We start from the raw sequence: 15,601 nt of genomic DNA on the forward strand, positions 1-15,601 counted from the left end.
GGGTGTTGTTCATTCTTTGTTCTTTCCTGAATTCTTTACCACCTGGAATTAAACCAACCCAATTTAAAAAAAAAAAAAAAAAAAGGTTAAACATACATCTACCACATGATCCAGTTATCCCCTTTCTAGATATTTAACCAAGAGAAATGAAATCGTATGTCTACACAAAGTTCTATATGCAAATGTTCATAGCAGCTTTATATGTAAAAGTTCCGAAATGAAAATAACCCAAATGTCCATCAATTGTGGTATATCCATACAATGGAATCTAACTCATTGAAATAGTGACACATGCAACAACACAAGTAAATCTCAAAATATATATATATATATATTATTTTGAGTGAGCTAGTTGAGTGAGCTATACAATTATTTTTGTCTGGTAGACAAAATATGGTTCTATTTATATAAAATTCGAGAAAACGTAAACTAATCTATAGTTACAGATTACAAAACGCAGGTCAGCAGTTGCCTGGTGATAGCGGAGGTGGGGAGACAGGGTTAAGGAGAGGTGAAAGGAAGGAACTAGAAAGAGACGGAGGGAAACTTTTGGAGGTGATAGACATGTTCCTTATCTCGAATGCAGTGATGATTTCATGGATATACACATACATCATAACTTATCAAAGAATATACTTTAAATAGTTTATTAAGTGTTAATTATATTTCAATAAAGCTGTTCAAAACAACAAAAATAAAACTATCAATATTCAGGCCCCATCCCAAGAGATCCAATTTCATGGACCTGGAATGCGACGAAGCCTCAGTACTTTTTAAAGGACCCCACGCTGTTCTAATGTGTAGCCCTGATTGAGAACCATTGCATTAACACCTTCCACCTGAAGTACTCTCCCAAACCACTAAAAGGATAGTAATAAAGAGATGGAGAACAAGGAGTCGAAGAAGAAGGGAGAAGTGTTAGGAATGATGATGTTCATAATGATTATTAATTAAGCCCAAATTGGCTTAAGAGATGGCTTTGACAGAGAACAGCTGACTCCACTAGGTGGCATCTGGACACTTCGTTTAGCAGTTTCCAGAGGAAGTGGAGATTTGGGGTCATAGCTGTCTGAGGTATGTCATGAAAGGAAGTGCTGAGCTGACAAAGGCACCCAGATGCTTTGGAATTAAAACAATCAGTAACTTGGGAAGGCATCAGCAGGGTCCAGTGTGTTCTCCGCCTCACTCCATAGGCAGAGAGAATCATATTGTTGCAATTTCAGTGTCATTTAAGGTTCAAAAAGCAGAGCTATATATTCAGGGACTGAGTAACTCATAGAGAGTAAGTAAATGAAGTTCTCGGGACCAAATATCTTGAGCTTAGAGCACTGAGCTGAAATCACTATCTCCTGTGCACCAACACAATGTTCTCTCTCTCCATTAAGGGACATTCCTTACATTTTTTACTTTGCTTTTCCCAGGCCATGCTGGTCTCAGTCAAAGGACACCATGACCAGCCCTCTCTTTTCATATGATTCAGGTCCTCCTCTTCTACTTCCCATAGCCATTATCCCCTCTGCAGGGGTCCCTCTCCATTTTAGTCCGTCTACCATTGTCTAGCCTCTGCTATGCTGAGCCAGAGTTACTTTCCTAAGTGATCACACATCTTTGGTTAACCCTGAAGAGTCAAGGATTTGGGACTCGGGGTGGGGCTGGGGGGTCGCACATAATTTAGGCTTTGCTGTTCGTGTTTCACTATCACCTCCACCAGGGAACATAAAGCAAGTCCCCAAAGGACGATCAAGACACACTGAAGAATAAAAGCTCACATCGGTAGTTTTCAAATTCTCCCAAGAACCCATCAGGAACTGAGGTCCAACTGGGCCCTTGGGTCCACAGGCCATGGAGCAATGCATCTGCTTTGTCAGCTTAGTTCTGTCAGGGCTTCCCAGTCTCTAGTTAATTCTGTCACCAGGACCACTCAAGCTACCAGCCATGCCTCTGTGAAATAAAGCACAACTCAAGTAGCTTAGGTAATGGGTCCCTGTGAATCCTAACATAGTACTCTCTCATCTGTTCTACATGAGGGGGTCCTACCTACAATTTCTTTAAAGTGTTCTACTGCTGGAAAGTTTGCAAAGCACACTCTACATCCTCCTGAAATATTCTTCTTATAAACCCAAGCTGCGGTGCAGATCTGGGCATAAAGTTTTCAAGTCATTTCAGAGAATGGGTTCCTCCCATCCTCTGAATGCCTCCTCCAGACTTGGATGACAAAGCACTCTCTCTCCTCTTTTCTAAGGCTTGTGTCAATGTCCCAACCACTAGCCATAAAGTCTCCTCTAGTTCTCCCAGATGCTCAGGGCACAGCCTTCTCAAGGTAAGCCTGACCTCTGAAGATTCAGACACCATGTCACCAGCATCTCAGCTATCTTCTGTTTCAGTCTTGGTTCAGATTTTGGCATTGACTTTTTGGCCCCTCTTCCTCTATTTTTCAATCGCTTAAAAATAGTTATTAAGTGTTGAGTTGATTTTTTAAATTGTAAAATACATAAAGTATACATATAGTTCTTTAAAATACATAAAGTATACATAAAGTATAAAGAACTATAATCAATGAGCACATGTGTACCCATCATTACTATTACCCCTGGAGTCCCCCTCCATAAACCCATTCCCTTTCCTCTTACCTCCAAGGCAAACACTATGCTGAATTTTATGTGTCATTTCCTTGCATTTCTTAAGATTTCTCACGTTTGAATCTGTAAATAATATATTGCTTAGTTCTGTATGTTTTTAAACTCTGTATAAATTGATTCATACAGTATACATTCTTGAGACAATGTTTTTGAGATTCACCCATATTGCTGCAAATAGCTACAATACATTGTTGCAATGCTTTATAGTATTCCATTATATAATATAGCACAGTTTCTTTAATCCATTCTGCTTTGGTGACCTTTGGGCTACTGTCAGTATTTTCTATTACGAACAGTGCTTCTGTGAACATTCTGTACATATCCCCTGGTACACATATATGAGTTGCTCTAGGAGTGGAATTTCTGGGTTATAGTGTAGAAACATGTTTATATTACTAGGACAATTCCAAATTGTTTTCTAAAATGGATATTCCAATTTTCGCTCCCATCATCAGTGTTTTGTTGCACTATATCTTGTCAGCATTTGAAGTTGTTCAACTTCTTAATTTGTATCAGTCTGGTAGATGTAAAATAATCTTTTCTTGTAGTTTTATTTTATTCATAGGATTGCCAATGAGGCTGAGAATATTGTCTGTCGTGTTTATTGGCCATTTGTCCTCTTCTTTCAGTGCCTGTTCTGGTGAGGGGTAAAGACACAGGTTTCAGAGCCTGGCCCTTAAAAATATAAGTGCCAGCTTAAAGTTTAGTTTTGCAGATATAACAATGAGTAGAGGCCCTCCTAGCATCTGTATCCCACCTTACTCTGTGACCCTCCCTCAAAACTACTCTCAGGTGGTCTCTGCCTCACAAGACCAGTACATGCAGTCTAGTTAAGCAACAGATGTTGGATCTCAGGATCCAGTCATGCTTCATAACCCACAATCAGGTAAAGAAAACAGGCTACCTTCCTGCTCCATTGCCAGCGCTGAGCTGCAGGCTGCTCGTACCAAAAATGCTAGTTAGGACTCGCCACTAGACACCTCCAGAATTACACAAGTTCTTTCTGTTAGCTCCTCCTGTGTTATTAGCACAGGAGATCTCACTTATTGGATCAACAAGTACTGAGCTAGGTGCTAGAGACAGTAACAAGAGGACAATCAGGCCCAGCCCTCAGCCAGGATAGGGGACGGGGCCATCCGCCCACAACGGGCTCGGCGCCAGTTTCCCTCAAGCCTCGGTGCACGATCCAAACCCACAGACCTCTACGGGAAAGTGTAGAACTCCCCGCCCAGGTCGCAGCCAGGGGCAAGCGTGTCACGTGACAGTCTCGGCGGAAGGGGCGGGGCCAAACAGCCGCGACGCTGCCTGGTCGTCTAGCAACGGCCCAAAGCGAAGATATGGAGGCCTGCAGCAGCAGGGAGCTGGAGGCCAGGAATTATTTAGAGAAACATCGGATAATGGAGTTGCTGAACTATCTCACCAGCTCCCTGGTCTTTTACCAGCCAGGTAAGGGTCTTGGCTACCACTCGGCTTTCTGTCCCGCCCACTTCCCCACACGGAGCGGTTCCACGGAAATCCCCGGTACAGCCATTCCTACACGCCCTCCCCTGGTGGCGCCCGCGTCCCTCCCAAACACCCCATCGCCACCACCTTCACACGCACACTATCCTCTCTCTCTGCTGCTTGAGCCCTTGTGCTGCCAGTCAATGGTGGCCTTCAATGAAACAAGTACTTATTGAAAGGGCTCTTCGTGCCTACCACTAGCTAGGTGCGGTGGGACTCTGGCAGGTGGAGGGCTCGTAGGGGTGTGGGAGAGACTCCTGGGTCCCACAGCCTGGCTTCACCTCTTAGTCCTATGTGTCTTTGGGCAAAAGTCTGAACTTAAGTCTCCTCCTCTGGAAAATGGGGATAATAGTACTGATTTCGTGGAAACGTGGGGAAGAGTAAATGAATGAATTATCCTTATGTCTGGCAAGGAACAGATGTTTCCAATATTACCCCGACCTCAAAGACTTTTTAATCTGGTAAGGGAACTAAGCAATTTTTAGGGTTAGACCAAAGGGTGTTCTTGAGGAGACAGCTTTTCCTAATGCTTTTTTTACACCTCTAAACCCCTTACAAGTTTGAATCATTGCATAATTTTTGTGCAGTGATTTAAAAGTTATACTAAGGTGAAATGGCTTGATATCATTTTCCCTAGGATGCGGAACTGTAACTTGCAGGCCTCCTTAGGGAATGTCAAAAATGCCAAAATTATCCATTTATTTCCGTTTAAGGAAATGGAAATACCAAACTTTCCGACTTTGCCAAAGAACCACTTAACCGAATATGATCATGTCTAGGGTGATTAAGTTCTATTTGTTTTAAACGGATAAAGCAATATCTGTTTAAAGGAATGAATAAAAATTAATGGAACGTGGAAAAAATAAAATACACAGGAATGCACTTTTCAAAAAATGCACTGGGAAAAGTTGCTATAAAACTAATTATTTTGGAAAAATGACTACTGTTTCTTACTAGGGTTTAGTACTGTGATAGTGAAACAGTCTTGCAGTAATTTCTGTATATATGTATACTACATACACATATATGTATATACACATACACACATAGATAGATCACTACTAAGGTATCCAATTAAATAACACTTGTTATTCCTGATAGCTTGATTTTAAGGCATTTGGTTTTTCAAAATAAATGTTATGACATTCATGTTAACAACCTCTAATATTTATTATATATAGGCAAATTTTAATTTTCCCCATTTTAACAAGATATAATATTCATTATATTAAAATATTTTTCAACATATTTTTAAATTTCATTTTGATTTTTATCAAACTAAATATATGGGGTTTAACAGTCAAAAAGTACTGCAAGGCTTATAATGATTAACAGCATTCCCTCCTTATCCCAGATTCCTACTCTACAGAAAAAATGATTTTCGGCTCCTTTAGTTATTTCCTTTGTGTTGAAGACCTGATGTTTCTAAATCACAGATTTTTACTGCTACTTCTTAATGATTCCCCCCCGCAAGGTTTAGATTTAGCGTTATACTATACAATGAAAATTTAGCTCTTTTACACAAACACATGCACATACACACTCACACCTGTTCTCACTCAACACCATCTTCCCAATAAAGTTAAAACACAATTTTAATATGACCAGTATTCAGAATTTACATTATTATTGGGCAAATAACCACAGCTAATCCATGTAGTATGCTATGATTGTATTCCTTGGTTGTTTTCCCTGAAATTAATAATACTATCTTTTAAATGTTTGCTTAAATTTTCTATGTAATTATCACTAATTCATCCATGTCTTCTTTTTGTCACAAGTGTGGTTCTCCTCTCATTACATTTACATTCATCAGGTAATCACCACCATCACCCCATCCCCCCAACTGTTTTCCTGCTCCAATCTGGACTGGTTCCTCAATTTCTCAGCTACACAGTTATATTCAGGGGTGTCCCTCATTCTTATCCTAAAAATCCTCTTCTCCTCTCTCCTGTGTGTTGAGCCTGTTTTATGGCGCTTGGGTCTCCATGAAATTTATGAGACAACAGGAAATTCGAATACCACCTGAAAATTTGAGGATAGTAAGAATTATTTTAGAAGTGTGAATAGTATTCTAATAATGGTATTGTGGTCATGTGAAAAAGAAAAAGGAGTCCCCTCTTCAACAAATGGTGTTAGGAAAACTAAATAACCACAAGCAGGAAAATGAAATTGGACCCCTATCTTATACCACTCACAAAAATTAACTCAAAATAGATCAAAACCTTTAATATAAAACCTGATACCGTAAAACTCCTAGAAGAAAACATAGGGAAGAAGCTTCTTGACATTTGCCTTGGCAATGATTTTTTGGCAATGACAGCAAAAGCACAAAACAACAAAAGCAAAAATCAACAACTGGGACTGTATCAAACTTAAAATCTTCTGTACCGCAAAAGAAACAGTCAACAAAATTAAAGGGCAACCTACAGAATGGGAGAAAATATTTGCAAACCATTTATCAGATAAAGGGTTAATATTCAAAATATATTTTTAAAAAACCTCATACAAAACAGTAACAAAACAAACAAACAAACAATCCAATTAAAAAATGGGAAGAGGAACTAAATAGACATTTTTCCAAGGAGGACAATGAAATGGCCAGCAGGTACATGAAAAGATGCCTAACATCACTAATCATCAGGGAAATGCAAATCAAAACCACAGTATCACTTCATACCTGTTAGAATGGCTATCATTAAGAAAGCAAAGATAACAAGTATTGGTGAGAATGTGGACAAAAGGAACCTGTGCACTGCTGGTAGGAATCTAAATTGGTTCAGTGGCTATGGAAGACAGGGGATCCTCAAAAAATCTACTTTTTTAACTAATTAATTTTTTATGGTGACATTGGTTAACAGAATCCAATAAGTTTCAGCTGTATACTTTAACAGTAAGGCATATATATATTTACACTATGTGTTTCAAAAAACTTAAAATAGAACTACCATATGCTCCAGCAATTCCACTTCTGGGTATATAGCCAAAGGAAATGAAAACAGGATATTGAAGAGATACATGCACTCCTGTGTTTATTGTAGCATTATTCATAATAGCCAAGTTATGGAAACACCCTAAATGTCCATCAGTGGATGAATAAAGAAAATAATATGTAAACAGAATCGAATATTATTCAGCCATAAGAAAGAAATCCTGCCACTTGTAACAACATGGATGGACCTTGAGGACATTACACTAAATAAGTCAGATAGAGAAAAACAAATACTATGTGATATCACTTATATGTGAAATCTAAAAAATCCAAACTCATAAATGGAATGGAAAGGGGTAGGGGAATAGAGATATTGTTTAAGAATACAAACTTGCAACTAGTAGATAAAGTCCTGGAGTTCTAATACACAGTACAGTAATTATAGAATACCATGTTAGAAATATCAAACTTAGAGACTAAATATTAATTCCTACCACAAAAAAAGTGATAAAGGTGTTAACTAATGCTACATTGACAATCACATTGGAATATATAAATGTATCAAAACAACATGTATGTCAATCATATCCCAATTTCAAAAAAAGAGTCCTTATATTTTAAGATATACACTAAAATATTAATGAAATATGATTACTGTGATTTACTTCAGAATAATACAGGAAGAGGGGGACTGGACAAGATTATGATGAAAATGAAGACTGGCCACAAATTCTAACAGCTGAAGTTGGTGATTGGTTCATTATATTTTTCTATTTTTATATAAGTATGAAATTCTCAATGATGACATTTTTTAAAAGAATTATATATAACTACATATATGTGTACATATATATATGTGTGTGTGTGTATGTATGTATATGTATAAAGCCTAGTATTGAAATAAAGTGATGGAGCAGTAAGTATGGCATTTGTCATCAAAGCTGCTCCACCTTAACTTCTGGCTTCTTTTCCTCATAACTGACCTACATTATAGGTGGAAAGTGGATTGGTCTTGATTTTTCATTTTTAACATTGCTTAAATGAAAGCTAGCTTATTTATCCAAATGACTGCTTTTGTTAGGAATGAACATTTATGCTTCCTAACTGGAAGACTATATTAACCTAGAAGTCTGTTTTTATTTATATTTCATCCTTTTAGCTGGCAATCTTCTTTCCTGCATCATGCCATTCCAATTTTTTTAGTTTTCAACTTTGTCTCCAAATTAGAATCACCTTAAGAGCTTTTAAAAGAAATGCCCAGGTCCAGCCTCTGGACTGTTTTATTCAGTCATCTGGGGTAGAGCACAGATTATACTCATATGTAATTAAGTTTTCAATGTCTTGCCTTTCTCACAAGGCCTATATCCCCAGTTCCTAGTACAGTACCTTGAACAAGTTAATAATTGTTAAATGACTGTTTATGACATACTTGTGACATTTTAATTTCATATCAGAAAGAATTGAAACTATTCTTTTACAGATAAACCAAGAGAGTATTTAGTAGCTCTATTGGAACGACTGAGAATTGCCAAAATGACAGGCGTGGCTTTTCCTTTCTTTATGGATCACTCTAACATTGTGGCTATGTTCGAGATGATGGACTCCTCGAGCAAAGGCACCATATCATTTGTGCAGTATAAAGAAGGTCAGTAGCTAATACAATTGAGATAATAGTTCATAGTCATTTCTCAACTTTCTCTAGCTGAAAATAGTTCTCACTTTATATTTTCCTTTCTTCTCATTCTGACTTTTACAGCCCTAAATACCCTAGGTCTGTGTACTGCAGATGAAGTTTTAAAAGATGATGGATATGGAATAACTTTGGATAAATTCAAGCTTGAAGTGTAAGTTCATTTTCTAATGAGTAATATTTAAGAATATGGCCTGATTTTGATGTACAAATAATACACTTTAAAACAGAGGTTCCTACTTTTTTGATAGAAATATTTTTCATTCCTGCAAAACTTTCAGCTGACTAGAAAGTGAAGACAGGGAGGGCTGACAGTAAAGTCCCTAAGCCTTGTGGGAGAGGAGGGAGAAGATGCTGGAGTTAGTTAGGAGGTTCCAGAGGTGGCTTTATTCTTTTCTCAATGGAAAATTCCAGCAATTCTCAAAAAATGAGGTAGAAAAGCCTTAATCTGCTAAAAGTAATGGAAAAGCTTTGAGCTCAATACACTAATTGGAAAATCTCTGTATAAATTGTAGAGTAGTGGAATTTCTCTAAAATATTTCCTCAATATTATTTATCACAAAGTAAATGTTTATCAATAGTATAGGTTGCATCCCAGACTAACAGTTTCAGATTTGCAGTATTATAACAGGAAAAGTAGTAATTAAATGCTAAATCAGAAAACAAACATTGCAAGTTTTTTTTAAAGCTACAGAATCATCAGTCTTTAATAACTTATAAATGCTAAAAAATAGTTAATAATACAAAGAACCACTGCAATAAAATTTGATAGTTAAGAAAGACTAGTTAATCTAACTCAATTTGTTTAAGTTTTACTTGCTGAGGATTTATTAATCAAGAAATGATTCAAATAGTTTTAAGGCCAAGGAAAAGTTAGAAGAGAAAGTTCAAGATTCCCATCTCATCATCAATTACATAAATGTTAAACAAAAAATGTGTAATTATATTCCGTACCCAGGGGAAAGAGGGCAGTACAGTGCTCTGGCCTGAAATGTTTCATCCAAAAGAAAAGGTTGCCCACTGTTGTATGGAATGGAACTAGGAAGTATTTTAAACAGAAGGACATTTGTGGAAAATGAGGGCAGTCCTATTGTAGTCACTATCTCACATAATGTGTTTCCCTATGGGAAAGACAGTGAATGTCCAAATAAGATACAGGAACTTCAATTATAAACATGCATTCTGAAGTGATTTTTAAAAATTTATTTGCTGTATTTGATTATCCATAACAATCTCCCTTAATTAACATAGAAAACTGAAAGTTGGTTATATTTTATTATCTTTGCTTTTGTATTTATTTTATTCCACAGACATATTCAGCATTTATGTTTGTAAGTGGAACTACTCTGAGTTTTCATGGCTTCTGAGTTTTCTGTTTCTGTTTTCTCAGGAACAAGAGGACTAAGGAAATATGGTCAGCATTTTAATAACATCGTAAGTCCAAAATAATAAATGATTCTATGAAGTTTTCAGTTGTCCAGTTTCATTGATTTGGAACGTCACTATAACTTAATTCAATTGGCACCCTCTTTGTTCAAATAAAACCAACTCAAAACAAAAAAAAAGATGCATTATTTTCCAGTGTTAGGCCAGTTTGTCCTCAAGTTAAGTAGAATCTCAACATCGTGTTGAGCCAGTTTGTAAATTCCAACTTCATTTAATGCTGCTGTGGCGGGAGGTTGCCCTGAAGCTGACTGCAGGACATCTTTCAAAAGTAGAGCAGAACCAATGTTCAAATTCAAAACAATGCAGGCTTCTTTTACACTGTTTAAAAGAAATAAAACAGGGATGGAAATGAGATCTCCATTATCTTTATCATCCACATTATCCTATAACAATTTCGTTTTGAAAAACTAAATAGCTTCTCTGCACTGCTAGCCTGTATGCCCTCTAAAAAATTATGTATGAATTTATTATTTGGTTCTTTTAACATGTTAGGACTATGTATGTGTACAGAGTTTATATATCATTAGATTATTCCAAGGTAATAGGATCACTGTTTTCAGTACAGATCCATTACTCCCCAAAACATAATACCTGATGTTAACATTCTATTAAATGTAACCAAGACTTTAGGTAGATTAGGATATGGGAAAAGAGAAAAGGGATGAAATGAGAGCAGTAGAAAGGTAGGATATTAAAAAAAAAAAAAAAAACACTGAAATGAGCAAAAATAATCTTTCATTTTATAAATTTAAAATACTTTATAATCTCAGAAATGCCCTAAACAACTTAAAATTTACATCAACAATTTCTAAAACTACTAATAAGAATTTTTCTTACATATGTTTTAGTTATACTTAGAACCAAAATTCATATCAAATGTTTAAGAAAAAAATATTTTCTTCAAGGCTGGCCTAATATTAGGTACTAAACATATTTTTAATTTCTTACATTTATTGAATATAGCAGAACTTCACTTGCTTTCATTCTCTATTTTTTTCTCCAGTAATATGCAAATAGGAGTATTAAACTAAATACTAGAAAACAAAGCCCAACATATAATTTATATCCAGTTCTGATAAACTTTTTGGGGTCACAGGTCCCATATTTTTCACTCATATTTTTCACTGGTACACAATGAATATTTAAAATTTTTAATTTGATGCTTTCTATATATTTAACATCACTGGAACACTAAAGTTATTAAAAAAGGAATTAACCTTGAATAATGAAAACAAAATAGATTTTCACAGTAGTATACACTCTTCTGTAAACACAAAATAATATATATTTTTTACATATTAATGCCATCTTTATATTGATGGGACGTACATGGAACTAATAATCGTATTCCTTATGAGAAGGTCTTGTTCAAATGGCACTTGAGTCATATCTAAATGGGTCCATGAGGCAACATCTCATAACAGTTAAAAATTTGAACCTGGAAGCAGATTAATTACGTTTAAACCACAGCTCTGCTATTTACTGGATATATCACATTGAATAAGTTACTTAAGACCTCTCTGTGATTCAGTTTCCTCATCTGTAAGATGGGAATAAAAATGATATCTCCTTTAGAAAGTTGCTTACACGATTACATCAGTTGCCATATTTTACTGAACCAGAGGCATGACTGATTCTAAGATGAACTATTATAAATCAACTTCAAAAATGTCAAAATGGGAAACGATGAGCATCTTAAAATAGAAAGATGTATGTAAAGCATTTGTAAGGAGCATTTTGTATATGTTGCTTATGTTCTGAAATCTCATTTATTGCTGTTATAATTAAAGTATCAATGCATTAAAAAAAGGAATTAACCTCCTCCAACGATTTGCTACATCAAAATCAATTGTTAAATACTGAGCTTACTGTTTAAAATAATTTTCCGGTCTCTTGCAATAGTGGGAGAACAAAGGGAAAAGATTCCGAGTCATATCAAACTGCAACTGAGATGCTCCTCCTTCGTTGAAGTGATTAGCAAGAATGATCTGAAATAAAGAACAGGTCATGTAACAGTTGCCTTCATCATCCATTACAACCCCAAAATATAGTCGACCCTTACTTCTTGGTAGATGTATATATCCAGCTTCTCTGCAAGCATTTGCCAGAAAATTTTAAATAAAGAGATGCAAAGCTGCTGCTCCAACTGAAGTAAACGGTCTCGTAATGTAAGCAGTAAAGGGCAAGCCGAACTGGACAGGGACATTACTGCCTGCTCAGACTGAGAGGGCAAGGACAACCACCTGGAAAAAAAAAAAAATAGCTCTGCCTGTAGCACATTAATTTTTACCATAAAATTGTCATCACTTTGTATTTTCAAAGATTTAACAAATCATTTTAAATTTGTGGAAGTGCATTTTGGGTAAGAAAAATGTACAGCCCAACATTAAAAACTCAGAAAATAAATATATTTGTACTTTAGCTCTCAATTAAATACTCTTAAGGATGAGATTAAATTTTTTAAATCCCCCAGTTTAAATATGACTTACTGAAATATAAAAGTTAAAATGTATACCCGTTTAAGATATCAGCTAATTTTATGCTCTAATTTTCAGCAAAACAGGGAATAACACTTCCAAACTTCCAAAAGTACTCTGTGTGCAAGGAATTGTGCTAGGACAAAAAAGGCATTTCCTGTTGTGAAGGAGCTCAGTCTGGTGGAGGTAACGGAGTCGTCCACACAAAGTTATGGACAATGCCAGCATGCAGAGGACTGCAGGAGCACCCACCTTTGTAAAATGGGTGACAGGCTAGGCCATTCAGACCATATCATACACCAGCTCTCTATTTACAAACACATCTGAAGGTTAAATTATGATCAGTTTATACTGATTAAGAATGAATATATTTTAGAAAGATTTCCATCAGAAACATTAAAAGTTTAGAGTGCAAAAGGCCAAACTCCATCTTTTAACTTCTACTAAACTGGAGTAGACTATTGACTTATAAAAAAAATACAGAAGACTTACCTTTCTTTTCCATATAATTTTGCAGCATCTTTAACTTCTCTAAAAACATGGTCTACTTGACGGGTCAACATGTCATGCTTTAAACGCTCTAACAGGTTAATCATGTTATCAAAGACAGAGCTCTCCATAGAGGCTAGTTGTCCCAACTCCAATTTACTGAGAGTGTTATTCTCTGCAAAGACCTCCAACGCTGCCTGTTGAAGTTGTAGAAAGAACTGAAAGCAAAAACATGTTAATGTGTTTATTTTATTCATTTATTTTTTATTTTTTAGGTGAGACAACCTTGGTTGACCTCACAGATTGCAAGGACCTTGTCAGCTTACAATCCCTTATTTTTTACGCCTACAGCACCTGGTCTTCCTAGGTGGTCTCCCATCCAAGTACTAACCAGGCCCAACCCTGCTTAGCTTCTGAGATCAGACGGGATCGGGCTTGTTCAGGATAGCATGGCCGTAGACTAACGTGTTTATTAAGATACTTTTTTAACAGCTTGAAATATAACATATAATTCACTCATTTAACGTATACAGTTCAATGGCTTTTATCATATTCCAAGTTGTTGCGTCTCTCACCAGTCAATTTTAGAACATTCTCATTACCCCCAAAGAAATCCACACTCTTAGCCATCATCTCCCACACCCTCCCCATTTCCCCTAGCCCTAGGCAATCAACAAACTACTTTCTGTCTCTACAGATTTGCCTATTCTTGACATTTCATATAAATGGAATCATACAATGTGTGGTTCTTTGTGACTAGCTTCTTTCACTTAGTATGTTTCCAAGATTTATCAATGTTGTAATATGCATTAGTACTTCATTTCTTATTGCCAAATAATATTCCATTACATGGATATACCACATTTTGATGGACATTTGTTTCCACTTTTTGTCTGTTATGAATAATGCTGCTATGAACATTTGTGTACAAGTTTTTGTGTGAACATGTTTTTATTTCCCTTAGGTATAGAGTGGAATTGCTGAATCATATAGTAATTCTATGTTTAACTGTTAGAGGAACTGCTAGACTATTTTCCACAGCAACTGCACCATCTTACTTTCCCACCAACTGTGTGAGGATTCACATTTCTCCACATCTGTGATAACTGTTATTATGTCTTTTTTATTATAGCCATTCTAGTTTGTATGAAGTGGTATATCATTGTGGTTTTGATTTGCATTTCTCTGAGGGCTACCATACTGCCTTAAGCACTCCTCATTTTTTTGACACAGAAAGTTGTAGTAAACCTAGCAGACTTAAGAATTAAGAAAAGTAAAATGTCATTTTTACGGTAGTATTTTAGGGAGAATTAGTATTATTCTTTCTGCCCTACAGGTAAACAATGCTGTGGATATTAGCAAAAGGTTAAAAAGAACCTAAATGTCCATTAATAGGGGCTGCGGATGGCCACACTTAGCAGTTGTTCAGGGATGGACATGTGAGAGGCCACCTTGGTATTTCTGCTGAAACTGTTACTGTCCTTTGAAATTGGTGATGGATCATGTGGGCCTAGAACCACCTATGGCCACAACTTACCTCTGCATGTCTTAGGAATGAAGCCAAAAAACAACTTTAGAGTGGCCATGCCTAATCCTTTGTTATACAAATTCCTCATTTCCTCACTCCACCCCACTTTCCACTTAGGCCTGTGAATCAAGTTTCTGTCATCTACTACTGAAAAATCCCTAATTCTGGATAGCTGGACATGTTAGGCTTGCACAAGCCGGCAATGGACAGACAGCTATTAGTAGAGAATCTAAATGAATGGAAGGCGAACTCTTGTCCACTTTCCTTTTTATTTTTTCATGTAATACAAGAGCTTTAATGATTTCTATTTAAAGCATTCACAGGCTAAAAAACTATGAAGATGATTGAAGGATTTTTGATGTTAAACAGAATTTGTACTGTAATAACATACTACTACAGGATTCATTCATGATTTGAGGAGTCAACTCTAAAATTTGGTTATTTCTCTGCTGACAAAAGGATGGTTAACTCAGCATCAGATAAGTTTTTAGCCTCAGGTAATTTTCTAAGGATAGGGATGATAGCCAATTCATCCTTGTTAAAGGCTGTGGCAGTGACTACAGTAATTAGATATTCCACAAATATTTCATTGAAGCTAAAAATATGTCCCTGAATGAGTTTCTTATTAGATCATCTGGCACAAGAATTAAGAATGACAATTTGTTTCATGCTATTGAAAAGCTTAGCAGAAAATAGAGCATTGTAGGGGCTGAGTGAACAAAGTACTTACTAAAATTAGGAATATGACACAAAAGTACACAATAATGTATTCTGATCAGGTGACTTTATAAAGATAAATGCATTTATTATTACACTCTACATTGTATTTATTTTGAAATAATTGTGAAATATTTTGTCTTATTTTCCTTGCTCAGCAGAATATTATGCACATGGATT

At 36.1% G+C, this 15,601-nt stretch overlaps 2 protein-coding genes and 1 non-coding gene across 4 annotated transcripts in view; 1 reads left to right on the forward strand and 2 right to left on the reverse strand.

Moving 5' to 3' along the window:
• Positions 1-3,913: 3,913 nt before the first annotated feature.
• The window catches only part of EFCAB10 (EF-hand calcium binding domain 10), a 16,126-nt gene continuing 4,438 nt past the window's right edge, over positions 3,914-15,601 (forward strand). The window contains exons 1-4 of one of the 2 annotated variants that reach the window (XM_015599530.2): positions 3,914-4,085; positions 8,555-8,719; positions 8,831-8,918; positions 10,155-10,198. In XM_015599530.2, coding sequence (XP_015455016.1) covers positions 3,977-4,085; positions 8,555-8,719; positions 8,831-8,918; positions 10,155-10,191 — 399 coding nt within the window. In that variant the 5' untranslated portion in view covers positions 3,914-3,976 and the 3' untranslated portion in view covers positions 10,192-10,198. Of the gene's footprint in view, positions 4,086-8,554; positions 8,720-8,830; positions 8,919-10,154; positions 10,233-15,601 lie in introns of those variants that run through there. The other variant, XM_006925378.3, reaches the window with a different exon arrangement.
• Positions 9,953-15,601, reverse strand: part of RINT1 (RAD50 interactor 1) — a 26,740-nt gene continuing 21,091 nt past the window's right edge. Inside the window, exons 12-15 of the mRNA XM_006925377.3 lie at positions 13,180-13,394; positions 12,273-12,453; positions 12,080-12,198; positions 9,953-10,528 (exon numbers count right to left, since the gene is read on the reverse strand). Coding sequence (XP_006925439.1) covers positions 10,336-10,528; positions 12,080-12,198; positions 12,273-12,453; positions 13,180-13,394 — 708 coding nt within the window. The 3' untranslated portion in view covers positions 9,953-10,335. The remainder of the gene's footprint in view (positions 10,529-12,079; positions 12,199-12,272; positions 12,454-13,179; positions 13,395-15,601) is intronic.
• On the reverse strand, positions 13,519-13,637 carry LOC112473549. The gene has a single exon (XR_003044066.1). It is a non-coding gene; the product is annotated as a 5S ribosomal RNA (ribosomal RNA).

This window comes from Pteropus alecto, unplaced genomic scaffold (assembly GCF_000325575.1).
Source record: "Pteropus alecto unplaced genomic scaffold, ASM32557v1 scaffold109, whole genome shotgun sequence".
NCBI classification, from domain to species: domain Eukaryota; kingdom Metazoa; phylum Chordata; class Mammalia; order Chiroptera; family Pteropodidae; genus Pteropus; species Pteropus alecto.